This window comes from Odontomachus brunneus, unplaced genomic scaffold (assembly GCF_010583005.1).
Source record: "Odontomachus brunneus isolate Ranch 3 - 2012 unplaced genomic scaffold, Obru_v1 Obru_scaffold_060, whole genome shotgun sequence".
NCBI lineage: Eukaryota > Metazoa > Arthropoda > Insecta > Hymenoptera > Formicidae > Odontomachus > Odontomachus brunneus.
In genome coordinates, this window is record NW_022639510.1 from 537042 (window position 1) to 552441 (window position 15400).

Consider the following 15400-nt stretch of genomic DNA (forward strand, 5'->3'; position numbering starts at 1 on the left):
TGTATATATTGTATGCGTGCATGTGTGTGTGTGTGTGTGTATGCGAGAATATGAAATAATTATTACGCTCGATGAAATATATTCTGGCTCTCGTCCATTAATTTCTGACCGGAGTAACACACGATCATTAATTGCATCAATGCTCCCACAATTATAAACGTGAATCTTATTATTTCTTCTAGCTGATCCAATACATAGACGATCTATAGTAGAAATAAAAAAAATCATAATCATATTAGAGAGACACAATTATAATTATTGTTTGCAAAATCCTCGTAAAATAATATCACGATGAGACGAGAGGTATTAATTTTACGGCACACATACAAAAGTCAATAATATTTCTCTTACTTGAATCGAAATATTTCTTTTCACAAATTTCAACTTATCGTCAACACTGGAAAAAATTGCAAACATTGAATATCTATCGTCCCTTTATTTACCACTTTCTCTCATCTCGTATGTTCATATTCTACGAAACTTGTGTGAATGATTATTTTAGTGCTTACTCGGATTCCAATAAGACTTAAAACAGCGATAATCAAAAACAATAAGAACATTGAGAGCATTTGATACGACGAGTTCAATGTGTCGGCAAACCTAAAGAACAATAATATTGTTAGTGGCCTTTAAATGCAGACAGCAGAATAATGTACCAACTTTATACATCTTCTGTGGACAATAATATGATTGAGATACGGCTTGAGGAAAAATAGTTACTCAATAGCGAGCTGATGTTTCTTCAAACACACGATGTATTTCCGATACAACATTTCCTCTCTCGACGATTCCACTTTTGTATTCAAACCACATTTGTCGATTCCCTTGCTGTCATCCATTTTGAGTATGTTTTCAATCTGTTGCCTGCAAAACGCGAGTTATATAATATATCGCGAGAATAAAAATTAAATATACGCGATATGTATGTAATGTGTGTTATAGATATTCTGATAAATGAAATCATCAGTCGTGAATATTAATATTTATTAAAATATTAATATAAATGATTCTCTTCCCACAAATCTCCGACAATTGTAGATAAGTTCCGAATTATACAAAATTCTATTGTGAAACACGCATATACACATCATATTTTCGCGTTGTAAAAAAATGAAAATTATAATAATTATTCCAGACAGCTCAAACTACTAAAAGATGTCTACAAAATTCTAAAGAATATCTTATTTCTTTTAGACATCTTTTAATGATTCGTGCTGTTTAGATAGTACTTGCGGCGTACCTACCCAACCACCGAAAATAAACTGCAAGCGTGAGCGGTGCACATGATATGCATGGTATCGACACCCACCATAATGCTTACACCTACAATAATTACAGCGGTAATATAAATGAAAATTGGTACAAAATACTGATTTTTGTCAACACCGAATTCAACTTCAACCACGAAGATTCGCGGACGGGATTCATTAAGCGGTAGTATGATATCCAAGAACGCCGGTGTTAACGGGATTATAATGAAAAACGACGACATCGAGTACATTAACGCTGTAACAGAAAAAGAGAGAGCGAGAGGAAGAGTGAGAATAAGGATAAGAATAATAGTATGTACGTATATGTGCGTGTGTGTGTGAGAGAAAGAGAGATCCCAGATAGCACAGAAAATTCGAAAAAAATCCAGTCGTATGTCACCAATTCTGAGTTCATTTTTAGATGCAAAAAGACTTCTTTTCACTGAACTGAACTCTGAAGAATTCTTTTTGCATCTGAAAATGAACTCAGAATTGGTGACATATGACTGAATTCTTTTCGAATTCTTTTTGAATTCTCTGTTATCTGGGATGTTTCATCTACAATGTTCTATAATAGACAATAAAGATATATAATTGTCGCGATACAACATACTTACTCGAATAAACTATCGTAAACTTTCGCGACATCAGAGAATAATCTTTCAAAATGCGAACCTCTATATCGCTGGTAAATATGTTCCAGTGGTGGTCGATAGCTTCATACAACCGCAACAACTGATCGCAGCAAGCAAGAAAACGCGAGATGATTGAGCACATTATATAGGATGTCCCGTAACAGCCTTCGAAGCTTTTGTGGAGACATAATACCCTTATAGAAATATCATACTAAGAATCATTGATAATTACTTATTTTTAGTATTAAAAATACTGGATAATAAGTAATTATCAATGATTCTTAGTATGATATTTCTATAAGGGTACAGATTAAGGTAAACATAAAAGTCTTATACAACTTTGTGATATTCGTAATAATTATCGAGACATTAATTCAAAAAGATTTGTGAATGATTACGCGAGATATGGTGGATGAAATGATATAATGGCAACATCTGCCGTCGTGTGCTTGTACATAAGATCAAACTAAACAAAAAAGTCCTCTACCTTTTTCCTGTTTTTAATCCGATAAAACATTTTTCATGCATAATATATAAAATTTGTCCATACATAATTATGTATAATTATATACAATCATATAAAATTATATAATTATAATTATAATTATACACAATTATGTATAGTTATACATATAATTACATATATTAACATATATAGACAAATTTCATATATAATTATATATAATAATGTAAAATTATATATAATTTTATATAATTTTACATAATTATATATGAAAAATTTTTTATTGGGAATAACTTTATAAACTTTTAGTTATCAATTAGATAACATTAATATATTGTCGCGAGCGACCATCCGCTAGTCTTCTTTAATAATTAAAAATCTACAAGTTATTAAGAAAATGGTAGAGAACTTTTTTGTTCAGTTTAACTTAATGTATAAGTACACAATGGCAGACGACGTCATCTACCATATCCCACGTGATCATTCACAAATCTTCTTTAATTAATATTTCGATAATTATTGCGAATATCATAAAACGGCATGGAATTTTTATGTTCACCTCAATCTGTTCTCTGCGAGAACTCCACGAAAACTTTGAAGGTTGTTCTGGGATATTTTATATGTGAGACAATTTCAACGAAATAATTGTACTCAGAAAAGGTAGGTAACGCACATTGTAATTCTAAAAACTGACCTTGTCATGGTTCCAAAGTTGGCTCAGTATTCTTGTGATAAAAGCGATCGTCAGAGTGAATTGATAACAACTTTCAAAAATCATTTGCGCATCGTCCATATGACCGTATAATATTAATATCTACATGTAACATTTATCATCATCCGTAAAATATATTATAGATAAATATACCCGAAAATTATTGTACGATCAATTATACAAGATAGCTCATTTTAATTTATCTTTTGAAATATCTCAAAATCTGTAAATTTAAGAAAGAAGCTTTGTAAACAAAAGTTGTAAAGATTTCAAGAGGAGAAAATAATAGTAATATTTATTTGATCTTAGAATAATTTTGAGAAACTCTCTGTAAAGATTAATTTTAACTTTTTAAAAGGAATTATATGGTTTTAACATAAGTCAATTCCTCTGGTTATTCTATGTATAAATGTGCTCGGATAAAATCAGGGTGTGTGAAGCTGGCGTCTCACTTTGTGGAAACTCACAAACTATTAAGAGTTCTAGCTTCTTTTTTGATAGTTCTAGAGTTCCTAATATATTAAACAAATAGTTCTGCACATTAAAGCAGAAAAAATCAGTCCAGACAAACTGAGACGCCAGGTTCACGCTGCGTCTCACTTTGTCTTGCACATGTTTCCTTGATATTTAATGCAAGATTTTAAAAGATTTAAAATTGTACGAGAGTTCTAGAAAGAGTTCTAGCAATAAACATAAGTTTTTCAATATTTAAATAATTTTTATATCGAAGAAAATATTTTTACAGCACCATACGTGAGACGCTGGTAGAAATTTCAGAGTTCTGGTTTATCTGAAATATTTTTTTCATAGTTCTGAACATACTTAAAAGTTTTCTAAAGAGTTCTATACACTGGCAATGTTGTACAATTTTTAAATAAATAAATACTGCCCGCGGACAGTATACTCAGAGAGAATGGTGTGAGACGCTGGTCGAAATCTCAGAGTTCTCGTTTATTTGAAATATTTTCCTTACAGTTCTAAGCATATTTAAGTGTTTTCCAAAGAGTTCTAGGCAATGTTGTACGATTTTTAAATAAATAAATGCTGCTCGCGGACGGCGTACTCTGATAGAATGATATGACACGCTGGTCGAAATCTCAGAGTTCTCGTTTATTTGAAATAGTTTTCTTACAGTTCTAAGCATATTTAAGTGTTTTTCAAAGAGTTCTAGGCAGTGGCAATGTTGTACGATTTTTAAATAAATAAATGCTGCCCGCGCACGGCGTGCTCCGATAGAATGATATGAGACGCTGGTCGAAATCTCAGAGTTCTCGTAATTCTATCGGAGTACGCCGTCCGCGGGCAGCATTTATTTATTAAACACTTAAATATGCTTAGAACTGTAAAGAAAATATTTCAAATAAACGAGAACTCTGAGATTTCGACCAGCGTCTCACACCATTCTCTTTGAGTATGCTGTCCGCGGGCAGTATTTATTTATTTAAAAATCGTACAACATTACCAGTGCCTAGAACTCTTTAGAAAACTTTTAAGTATGCTCAGAACTATGAGAAAAATATTTCAGGTAAACCAGAACTCTGAAATTTCTACCAACGTCTCACGTATGGTGCTGTAAAAATATTTTCTTCGATATAAAAATTATTTAAATATTGAAAAACTTATGTTTATTGCTAGAACTCTTTCTAGAACTCTCGTACAACTTTAAATCTTTTAAAATCTTGAATTAATCTTGCAAATATCAAGGAAACATGTGCAGGACAAAGTGAGACGCAGCGTGAACCTGGCGTCTCAGTTTGTCCGGACTGATATTTTCTGCTTTAATGTGCAGAACTATTTGTTTAATATATTAGGAACTCTAGAATTATCAAAAAGGAAGCCAGAAATCTTAATAGTTTGTGAGTTTCCACAAAGTGAGACGCTAGCTTCACACACACATAAAATCATCATATAAAATATGTAATATCTTATGAACTATTTACTTTTCGACCTCCTCACCTCAATATTTTTGTACATAGAATGACGAGAGAAATCAATCGATGATACTAATCTTTGCATACATCAATGAATCTGCAAAATACAACGAAACTTTGTTTAAAATTTCTTTCTTGGCTTTCTTGTAATAATCGATTTTATCCGACGTTCCACGTACAAAAAGTATAAAAAGATGAGGTTATCGAAAAATAAATACTTCAGCAAATAGATATTTCATATTTCAGGATATATATATATATATATATATATATATATATATATATATATATATATATATTTTATTCTGAAAAGTTTTAAAATAAAATATAAAATATCTCAAAAAATATACTTTTCGGCGATTTTATTCTTCAGCACTTTTATAGGCAAAATAACCAGAGGAATCAATTTATGTTATAAAAGTCATATGATCCATTTAAACAATATAGTTAACTTCGCCAAGATTTCTACCAAGATCATTCCAAGGTGAAATAAATATTACTTTTTTTCCTCTCAAAGTCGCACAGTTTTTGTCTGGAAAGTTTTCTTCTAAAACTTACGGGTTTTGAGATATTTCAGTGGATAAATTAAAATGAACCACTCTGAATACAAGGATGTCACACTTGTTGAATCAACTAAACTCTTGCTACTCCTATCTTTTTTTTTCTTTACTATCTTTTTTTTCTCATTAAACACACTAACTCTTCGAGACACAGTTAATTATCTTCGAATTAAAATGTACCGACCAACGTCTATTATTACCTCAGACCGACAGAAACTTATCTCGAGCAAGAGGCACAAAGTCGGCAGCAGAGTTCTCGCGCGTTTACTTTGAAACGGCCAAAGACCTACGCGCGACAAAAATACCCGGTTGATATTGTATTCTCTCATAAAGTGCTCTAGCATGATCCGGATGTATTTTTCCGTCCGAACAACTATGACATTAATGGCACATGTGCAACGCATGCGACCGACTGCAAAGCACGCGAATTGCACCTGTTGTAAAAAATGCGAAATCATAGGATGTTAGGATATACGCTCGTCAATATCGCTCTGCCATTTCGTTGATATTAGAACGTGGCTGTCCGACGAGACAGCCACTTTTCTCAAGTAGCGCTTGTTCGTTATTCCTACAGAGAATAACGTTTACACATTTATTATTTACACATAAGAAGTATGGCATAGCGCAATGTAATGAAGGCACCATGGTAACGCCTCATAACACTCTCTGTATAGAGTAATGAGGGTAATGACGTAAGTACGACAGTAATAACAGAACACGCGATGGTCCTTACTCTTCTGGCTTTATTGAATAATTTTTCCTTTGTTCGTTTTTTCACAAAATTGCTCGTAGTCGGTTTCTGCTTGTCGTGCTCGAATGAGATCGAGTCTCTTTTCTTCAACATTCTGCATCTCGGAAACATGACTAAGTTAAAGGATGAATGATCAAGGACTGTCGAAGCGGATGAGATCGGATACGTCTGGCCGCGAACACTGCTCACACGCGGCCCAAGGATCCTCCAGTTCCCACAGATCCGGATGTAGATGCTCACGACCGGGTGGTGGCCTGATACGTGGGCTAGGCGGGTACCGTTCCACGTCGAAGAATCTCTCGAGCTGCTCCGGGTCGAAGGTAGGATAATCGTAAGACTCTTCGCGCACCGGTATATCCGTTATCTTGGTAGGACGCGATAGATCGAACTCCTCGGCCTCTTCCCACGGTAAGTCCTCCTGGAGGAAATCCTCCTCGAAGGGCATGTCGAAGCGCAAGTCCTCCGGCAAAGGTTGCCTAGCTAATCTTGTGAACTCCTCTTCGACTTTGCGAGCCGCCTCTCTCTCCCTTACACCGGCCATACTTCGCTGAGCGAATTCGCGTGCCGCTACGACGCTCGGATGATCTCTGCCGTACTCGACACGGAACATCTCTCCCTCGATATCGGGGACTCTGTGTTAGATGTAGACAATCAATGAAAAAGATTTTGGTTCTTTTAAGAGCAACAATGAGATTTCTCCGAAGAGATTCTCCTCATGCCTCTTACCTAACAAGTGTTACTTGATGCGCCATCATTCTATAACTGATAATTCTTACCTGTGTATATACCTCTGTGTAGGTCTCTCTTCATCCCCGAGCTGCACGGCGTTACCACCGACATTCGCTACGGCCATCACAAAGTCGCGCCTCGCCTGCTGCAAATCCTCCAACTTGCCCTGTACCGTAGCAGATTCCGCCGCATCTTGCTCGTCGAGGGTCTCGCTACCAAATGACACTCGCGATCAACAAGCCATTAACATCGCATTATTAATAATAACGATAAGAGCTACTTAATATTCGACAAATATTCCCAATATTCGGACGAATAATTCGAACAATAATTCGACAAATAACAAAATCAACAATTATTTTGGACGCTTGCGTTGGAACAATCAGAAGTTTAAGATCTAATTCGCAGAAGTTTATTCTTGAAAAGCTTTAGATCCTTATCTTGAACTTTTTTCACCGAAATTGCCTCTAAATGTGACTTATAAGTCATAAATTTATGACTTATGTGACACATAAGTCTTCTGGTTAATTTATAAGCAAAGTTGAAGACACTTTTATCGATAAAAAAGAATTCGGGATAAAAATCTTAGAATTCATCCAGGCAGCTTCACGCAGATGAATTCTTTCCGCTCCGCCTTCGTCCGTCCATTTGTCAGCAGAGTGTCACCAACCTGATCACCTGGATCGAGCGGTTAGCCACTTCGGACACCGCCTCGGCGGCTCTTACGGGCGGTTGGGGGATGCTGACAATCGTGGTGCGATTTTCATCCACCACCCGCGGCGGTATTACGATACTGTCGATCGGACCTTCGCCAACCGGCTCAGCTTGGATCACTTGAGCGTTCATGGACCTCGCCAGTTCCCTGGTCCTCTCCGGTATGGACGGCAATTCCGCTATTCTTCTGGCCGGCGACGGCGTGAGCCTTCTCGGCGCTCTGAAAGGCGATGTCGACGGCGATGGGGTCGGGGCGCGCCTCGCGACTCTTTCTGTACCGAATCTACATGCGGATCCAATTTCGCTCGTTACCAAACCAGATCTTGAAGTCGGATTCTCGCGAAATTTGCGCTACATGGTCGATTTGAAGTTGCACAAATTTCGAGATACATCGTTTAACAAATATAATGAATTCACAGTCGCTTGAGCAGTGATTAGTACAAGAGCCAAGTGATTCTTAGAAAGATCACCGACCTGACATCACCGCCGATCGGAGCGACTGTTCTTCTCGGTATTCTACGCGCGGGTACCGCCTCCTCCCGCTTACGCTCGTACTCCTGCTTGAACTTCTCCGCGTGCTTTACCCGCGCCATCATCGCCTTCGTCATGGTCGGCCTGCTGAAATCGACCTTCTTCTGCTCGGCGACAACATGCCTGCGCCTAGTGACAGGTTCTGCCACTTGCTGCGGCCTTGTTTCCCTCTTCTGTTCATATTCCTTCACTAGAGCAGCGCTTCTCGCCTGACGTAACGCTTGCGTCCTCGTGAGAGCGGGCGCACCGACTCGCGATCTCCGACTCGCCATCGCAGATCGTCCTTGGCACTAAGTGACTCTTGACATGCAAGAAATAATTCATTAATAACGTGTACAAACATTCATCGCCGTTATCACGTAAGTGATCGTTTAAAGCTATCGGGAAAGATAACTGTAAACGGTAATTGGCCAGATGACTTAAAGAAGAACGTAAAAACCTCGTGAAAGTGTACTTTGTGAAGTTTCTGAAGAATAAATTCGTTTGGTCGGCGCTCAGATGACTGATTCGATATCTTTTCATGTTGCGGAAACTTGCAATTCTAAAAAATTCATCCTAGGCAGTGCGCCCGGTATCAGACTAAAGCCGGGTAAATGGATTCGTCATTGTGCAGGAGAATTTTGAATTATGATAGGCCTGGAGAGTTCGTGCAACTTAGCATGTGAGGGAGTCACGTGTGACAGATGACGCAGCTTTTGTTTCGCGACTGTATCTCTTCATTGAAATAAACGAGTCCCTGAAGTTGGCGAAATTGTGGGTATTTGCGCTTGTCTACCAATTCTCCGCATAATTACTCCACAAACATAACAAACACAACAGAATATCGTTTACAATTTTACAAAATCTCTTATTTCATCATGTATATTTTGTTCCTGTAGCATACGATTTAATAAGTACAAATAGATTTTTATATATACATATGTACAATTAATACGTACTTATCTAAAAAATATCTTAACATTTAGTAATCCGCCGCATTGCTAGCCAGATAATCGCGACGCCCGATATTTGACGCTTGCTTATTCTGCACGGCTTCCAGCTTCGGGCACTCTGTGATTCTGTGACCAAGACCGCCGCAATAACTGCAACCACGCTCGTCTGTAAAACGAAAAGAAAATATAAATCTCCATATCTTAAAATTTGCAGATGAATGTAAGTCATAGTGAAACAAAGAACGAACGCTGTCTAAGAAAGGAGACAGATGTATTGTAATTATTAATAGTCTTACCTCCCAGATTGAGGTACTTTTCGTTCTCCGAGCAAAGTTCCAACAAGAACGGCGGCACCTTCTGCTTCGCCTCCATCAACAGATGTTTGAGGTCAAGCAACACTGATTCGTCATTCGCCTTGTTAATGAAAGTCGTCGCGATGCCGGTACGTCCGGAACGACCAGTACGTCCTATCCTGTGAACTACATTAAGAGAAGTAAGTTAACATTCGATTCTTCTGATACAATAACTTAAATTGTATAATAAATCGCGATATATTACCGTAATTCTCCACATCATCCGGCATATCATAATTAATTACGTGTTGCACATCAGCAAAATCGAGACCTTTGGACGCAACATCTGTAGCAACCAGGACGTCCTTCCGACCTCCGCGAAATGCTTCGACGGAACGTGATCTCTCTTCCTGATCTGTAAGTAATAATGTTTGTATCATATACGTGCTAGAATAAATAAATGAGAGAATAAATGCCCCACATTATAAATATTTAATTTATTTACACGATATTTTAATCCTGAAATGCTAATAAAATTTATTAGCAATCCCACTGCTTCAAAATATAATGTACCTATGCCTCCATGTATCGCAACAGCTTCCACTCCTTTGATGAGCAAATATTCGTGGATAGCATCCACGTCGCGCTTCTTCTCCGCGAATATTAATACTGGTGGCGTGGTCTTTTGAAGGCATTCCAAGAGGTAGACTATTTTAGCCTCTTGCTTAACATACTCAACTTCCTGTATCACGTTCATCGAAGCAGCGCCAGCACGTCCGACGTTTATAGTCACAGGTTTCACCAAAGCCGAACGAGCGAAATTCTGAATTCTCTTTGGCATGGTAGCAGAAAACAATAGCGTCTGCCTTTGACCCTGCAATAAGAAATAAGTACTGAATAGTTTTCATCTTAAATAGAATAGTTATTATCTTAATAAGCGATATTTGAAGTCTTTTTATTCAAAATTCGCGACGTACAAAGTACAAAGAAATATATAATCACCCTAAAGAAAGAAAATATCGTTCGCACATCTTCCTCAAAGCCCATATCGATCATACGATCCGCTTCGTCCATACAAAGATAACGGCACACACTCAAGGTGACCATTTTCTTGTGCAACATGTCCATCAGTCGCCCTGGCGTTGCTACCATTATGTGTACTCCTCTATAAGTTGCATAGAACGTATGTTACAGATTATCACATTAAGAGTTCTGAGTAGTTTGTAGGCATAAATTGAAAAAGTTTCTTGGGAATTTTTTTACAAAAAAATTATATATAAAACATATATATATATATATATATTTTTTTTTTTTTTTTTTCAACTATTCCGTATGTTTTTATCGTGCTCTGAGGAAGATATGATTTTTTTCATAACTAAAGCTCGCATATTTGTCGAATTATAAGTTGCCGTGCAACATGGCAATGTTCTGAATATCGATTATATATCTTTCTTTTTAGTATAAACTTGTGAAAAATGTCTCGTAATGTCCCAAGTATCGATTATATATCTTTATTTTTAGCGTAAACTCGTGAAACTGAAAATTTGCATATTTCCATTGTTTGAGAAATTATATGATTGCAAAAATCGTCGAATTCATATGATACTTTCCATTTTCCACGTTCCTGCTTTTAGAGGAAAGTTACACGATCGCTACCCAGCTAATATGCATAATATAGCCGCTTGTAGGATATCGATTATTTTTCTTCCAATATAAACTCGTGAAAAATTAAAAGTTTCTCGTAAAAAATTTCACATTTCCATTGTTCGAAAAGTTACATTATCGCTAAAATCATCAAGTTCACGTCAAGCTTTTCACTCTTCACGTTTCCACTCTTAGGAACAAGTTACATATATAATCGTCATCTTGAAACAAAAAAACAAATAAGATTCTTATTTTATATGAGTGTGACTATCATCTAAACTACAATCATTATGCTACACCAAAATTTGACAAAATGGCGAAATTAAAAAACAAATTGCAAATCTAAAATATCAAATCAATGAAAATCAATTGAGACAATCAATGTATGGATTTGCGCGATAATGAAATGCTTCGTTTAGTTTGCGGATTGACTTCCTTCGTGGACAAAGTCCAAAGAACAAGAAATTAAGTGAGATGCTCAAGAAACGTCGAAAATGAATGCATGAAGGATGCAGTACCAATCTAGAAACTAAATCAAACATTTCACCACATCGCATAAGTCTATACGTTGATTGCCGCATTAATTGCCACATTAATTTTTATTGATTTGATATTTTAGACTCGCAATTAATTTTTTAATTCCATTTCATAAAATTTTAGTTTAGTTCAATTTTTTAATTCCATTTCATAAAATTTTAGTTCAATTTTTTAATTCCATTTCATAAAATTTTAGTTTAGTTCAATGAATCTAGTTCGATAGACGATAGCCACACTCATATAAAACAAAATTCATATAACTCAAACATATAACTAATATGAAATTTTCAGTTACGGAAAAAATCATATAACTTCTTCAAAATACAATAAAAACATACTGAAAAGTTAAAAAATGTATTTTATTATAATCTCTTTATAAAAAATTTCAAAGAAACTTCTTTAATTTATCCCTACAAACTAATCAGAGTCCTTAAAAAAGAATATCAAAAACACAAACAGAATGAATCGAACAATAATGGATAACAATAATGAATACTGACTTGTTAATTATCGCTAACGATTCCGAAACTGGTACACCTCCGATCGCCAAACAGCTACGTATTTCTGGACAGTCTACTTGTCGTAAACTGTTGGTATAGTGCCGAATTATATCGTAGGTTTGCTTAGCCAATTCTCTCGAAGGACATATTATCAAGCCTATGAACCACAAGATATCAAGATAACAGTGTACGATTATGTTGATCAAGTATTATTCTATCTATTAATTATTATATGAATATTTACCATATGGTCCTTCCTTTTTGATAAATGGCATATTCAGCTCTTGTTCCAGGCAGAACTCAATAATAGGTAAAACAAACACCAATGTTTTACCACTACCCGTAGAAGCTATACCAATCATGTCACGACCAGACAATCTACAATTGTTTAATGTTAGCATTGCCTTTGTTTTTTTTATAATTACTTAGTATAGCGATAGTGAATATAAGTGAATATAAAAAAGAACCTACACTGTAGGTATTCCTTGGACTTGAATGGGAGTCGGCTTGATAATTCCCTTCTGCTCCAATCCATACAGGATTCCTCTGTGAAACTTCATTTCCTTAAAACTCTTTAAAGGTGGTGGTACCTCATCACCTTCAACAAGTATCCTAAGTTTCCTTCGTACTCGTTCATGACATATTTCTCCCATATGAAGTATTGCTCTTGGTGGGTACCAACTAGTTTTGATAGGATCTTTGTACTGAATGCCCTTTGCCAATTCAGCTACACCCATCAAAGCCTTATTCTCAGCAACACTCTCCAAGATTTTTTCTTCCTCTTTTAACTGCTTTTCCATAGCACTTTCCTTTTTGGCTAAAATATTATAAAAAGTATTTTACATGCATAAGTTCCTAGTTGAATTATACTGATTTTTTTACTTTTTGCTCATCAAATCTAATACCTTCAGCCAATTTTTTTAGTTCAGTGTGTTGATCTAGAAGAGAGATATTAGACTTCCTTCCCCAGACTTGTCCATCATCGTTATCAGCATCATCTTTCTCATTCTCACTACTGCTCTTCCCAAGAGCACTGGTACCTTCCTCTTTTAATTGTCCAAGTTTACCCAACTTTGTGAGCAATTGTTTCTTACGATGCTTAACAGGTACATATGGTACATAGTCATCATCTGTATCTAAAGGACTTTCTTCTTCCTCTTCCTTTCTGTACCTCTATATCAAAAATAATCACCAATATAATAGTAGTAAACTAAATAATTCGGCAAATTGAAGTTTTTTTTTTAAAGGTTTAGCAGCTTTGATCTTTATTCTAAACCCTCTTTTATTGGTAAAAGAGAGTTGAGAAAAAAGGCCCTTGTCAGTCTTTTGAGCTTCCTAAATGTGGAATAAAATGGCTACATAACATATTATTTCTATTTTTTCAAATGTACTAATCCTCTCTTCATCTTTCTTGATCTTTAATTAACTACTTTTTATCCTTATGCTATAAATCTGTTTCCTAACTTGATGCAAATGACACTATACAAGCAAAAATTAAATTTAAGTTAAATTTAGGTTAAATTTCAATCACTCATTACGTCATGGTGTGTTTTCGATAAATTTATCAAAAAAATTTATATGACGATAGTATAAGGTTACCTTTATTGGAAATTCACTATTATTTTCACTCATTGTAGAAGTTGTTACAACTATATTAAAATTCTTGATAACATATACAATCCAACTTTTTCACTCTGTTTTAAACTATCAACAATCAGTTTTATTTCCTTCCTTCCTTCCGAATAGGTACACAGTCCTTCTATTCTGGACCTTTCACCATAATCAGCTTTACTTCCCTGTTATGAATGCTTTGGTCTATTCCTTAGAGCATATATACATGGAGGGGGAATGCTGGCACGAAAGTGCACGAAAGTGTGTCCAAAATGTGTGCGAGAGAGAAAGCTGTACGTTCCTACTCGTCCTCTATGCGCATGCGTTGAAATTGGCAGGTTATATAAAGGCTACGTTCCGAAATTCACTGCCAGTACTGAAATCCTATAATATACGTAACATAAACTATAGATTTTCAGTACTGGCAGTGCATTTCGGAACGCAGCCAAAGTTGACAGGTTATAAAGTTGACAGGAAATAAAAGTTATTTATTTTCTTCTCATAGAACTCTGAGAATTTTTTCCTAATTTTGTATTAACTTTCTAGTGTTTCAAAAAAAACGCAAGAAAATGTAGTACTAAAAAATTAATACAAAATTCTGAAAAAATTCTCCGAGCTCTATGAGAAGAAAATAAACAATTTTTATCTCTTGCTATTTTTCGGTAAAGTTGATAGAATTCAAGTAAAAAAATATTGAAACCAATAATTTTGTAGTCCAGCAACACTGACGCATGTTGGCGCATGCGCACAGAGGAGAAATAGAAATGTATACCTTTCTCTCTCGCACAGATTTGGAGGCACTTTTGGTCGGGTGTATATCAGTTGGACACGGAGCAATTGGACACAGTCCAATCACAAGTCGTTGTTCCAAGGGACCCTACAAATGTCTCTAATCACACGGTGCTGTGATTGGCTGTGTCCAAATGCACCGTGTCCAAGTGCACCGCTCCCCTTTTGGTCTACAGGAGGCATACGCAATTCCCCCTCCATATACAGAGTGTCTCACACTCTCCTCCGGGCATTGTGTGGGGACGTAGAACAGGTTGAGGTGAACATAAAAGTCCTATACCGTTTTGCGATATTCGCAATAATTATCGAGATATTAATTGTAGAAAACTTGTAAATGATCATGTAGAATATGGTAAATGAGTTATAGTAGCGACGACTGCCGTCGTGTACTTATACTTTAGGTCAAATTGAACAAAAAAATTCTCTACCATTTTCCAAATAATCACACAGATTTTTAATTATTAATTAAAGAAGATTATTGCACGATTTTGCGTGATAATGCACTCATCTTCTTTTTTGTACAATTTGACTTAAAGTATAAGTACATGACGGCAGTCGTCGCTATTATAACTCATTTATCATATTCTTTATGATCATTTACAAATTTTCTACAATTAATATCTCGATAATTATTGCGAATATCGCAAAACGGTATAGGACTTTTATTTTCACATCAACCCATTGTACGTCCCCACAAAATGCCCGGAGGAGAGTGTGAGACACCCTGTATATATGCTCTAATGCCGAGTCGGCGCTTTACTGTGATTAATCCATTGAGAGTCGGCAGTCGGGTCGGCTTGTGCAGTCGGTAGTCTGAT

General features: G+C 35.9%; 3 protein-coding genes across 6 annotated transcripts; all 3 read right to left on the minus strand.

Annotated features, from left to right (window-relative positions):
- Window positions 1-716: 716 nt before the first annotated feature.
- On the minus strand, window positions 717-6066 carry LOC116846029. Its single transcript, XM_032819348.1, has 5 exons — window positions 5550-6066; window positions 3043-3162; window positions 1868-1985; window positions 1245-1506; window positions 717-864 (listed from the first exon to the last, which is right to left on the minus strand). The coding sequence occupies exons 2-5, from the start codon at window positions 3139-3141 to the stop codon at window positions 717-719; spliced, it is 627 nt and encodes a 208-aa protein (XP_032675239.1). The 5' UTR covers window positions 3142-3162; window positions 5550-6066.
- Window positions 6067-6275: 209 nt separating this feature from the next.
- LOC116846123 lies at window positions 6276-9357 on the minus strand. 3 transcript variants are annotated; one of them, XM_032819598.1, is made up of 5 exons: window positions 9215-9357; window positions 8220-8576; window positions 7702-8028; window positions 7079-7243; window positions 6276-6934 (listed from the first exon to the last, which is right to left on the minus strand). In XM_032819598.1, exons 2-5 carry the CDS (start codon window positions 8546-8548, stop codon window positions 6436-6438), a joined length of 1320 nt encoding a protein of 439 aa, XP_032675489.1. In that variant the 5' UTR covers window positions 8549-8576; window positions 9215-9357; the 3' UTR covers window positions 6276-6435. The 3 variants fall into 3 exon arrangements, with proteins under 3 accessions (XP_032675489.1, XP_032675488.1, XP_032675486.1); XM_032819597.1 differs by lacking the exon at window positions 9215-9357 and adding an exon at window positions 8716-9091; XM_032819595.1 differs by lacking the exon at window positions 9215-9357 and adding an exon at window positions 8731-9089 and having other exon boundaries at window positions 6278-6934.
- LOC116846121 (ATP-dependent RNA helicase abstrakt) lies at window positions 9122-14052 on the minus strand. 2 transcript variants are annotated; one of them, XM_032819592.1, is made up of 10 exons: window positions 13782-14050; window positions 13088-13355; window positions 12654-12999; window positions 12427-12560; window positions 12183-12339; window positions 10504-10666; window positions 10075-10375; window positions 9767-9916; window positions 9505-9687; window positions 9122-9374 (listed from the first exon to the last, which is right to left on the minus strand). In XM_032819592.1, exons 1-10 carry the CDS (start codon window positions 13812-13814, stop codon window positions 9238-9240), a joined length of 1872 nt encoding a protein of 623 aa, XP_032675483.1. In that variant the 5' UTR covers window positions 13815-14050; the 3' UTR covers window positions 9122-9237. The 2 variants fall into 2 exon arrangements, with proteins under 2 accessions (XP_032675483.1, XP_032675484.1); XM_032819593.1 differs by lacking the exon at window positions 9122-9374 and having other exon boundaries at window positions 9536-9687; window positions 10007-10375; window positions 13782-14052.
- Window positions 14053-15400: the final 1348 nt, after the last annotated feature.

Excerpts from the sequence above, each read along its gene's own strand:
- LOC116846029 (XM_032819348.1), bottom strand. The coding sequence starts at position 3,141 with ATGGACGATGCGCAAATGATTTTTGAAAGTTGTTATCAATTCACTCTG. Across the intron at positions 1,507-1,867 it reads GTTTACGATAGTTTATTCGA|CGTTAATGTACTCGATGTCG; the intron begins GTAAGTATGTTG and ends TTTCTGTTACAG. Across the intron at positions 865-1,244 it reads AGTTTATTTTCGGTGGTTGG|GCAACAGATTGAAAACATAC; the intron begins GTAGGTACGCCG and ends CGCGTTTTGCAG.
- LOC116846123 (XM_032819598.1), bottom strand. The coding sequence starts at position 8,548 with ATGGCGAGTCGGAGATCGCGAGTCGGTGCGCCCGCTCTCACGAGGACG. Across the intron at positions 8,029-8,219 it reads CCGATCGGCGGTGATGTCAG|ATTCGGTACAGAAAGAGTCG; the intron begins GTCGGTGATCTT and ends ATCCGCATGTAG. Across the intron at positions 6,935-7,078 it reads ACACAGAGGTATATACACAG|AGTCCCCGATATCGAGGGAG; the intron begins GTAAGAATTATC and ends CATCTAACACAG.
- LOC116846121 (XM_032819592.1), bottom strand. The coding sequence starts at position 13,814 with ATGAGTGAAAATAATAGTGAATTTCCAATAAAG. Across the intron at positions 10,376-10,503 it reads CGATATTTTCTTTCTTTAGG|GGTCAAAGGCAGACGCTATT; the intron begins GTGATTATATAT and ends TTCTTATTGCAG. Across the intron at positions 9,375-9,504 it reads AAAGTACCTCAATCTGGGAG|ACGAGCGTGGTTGCAGTTAT; the intron begins GTAAGACTATTA and ends TTCGTTTTACAG.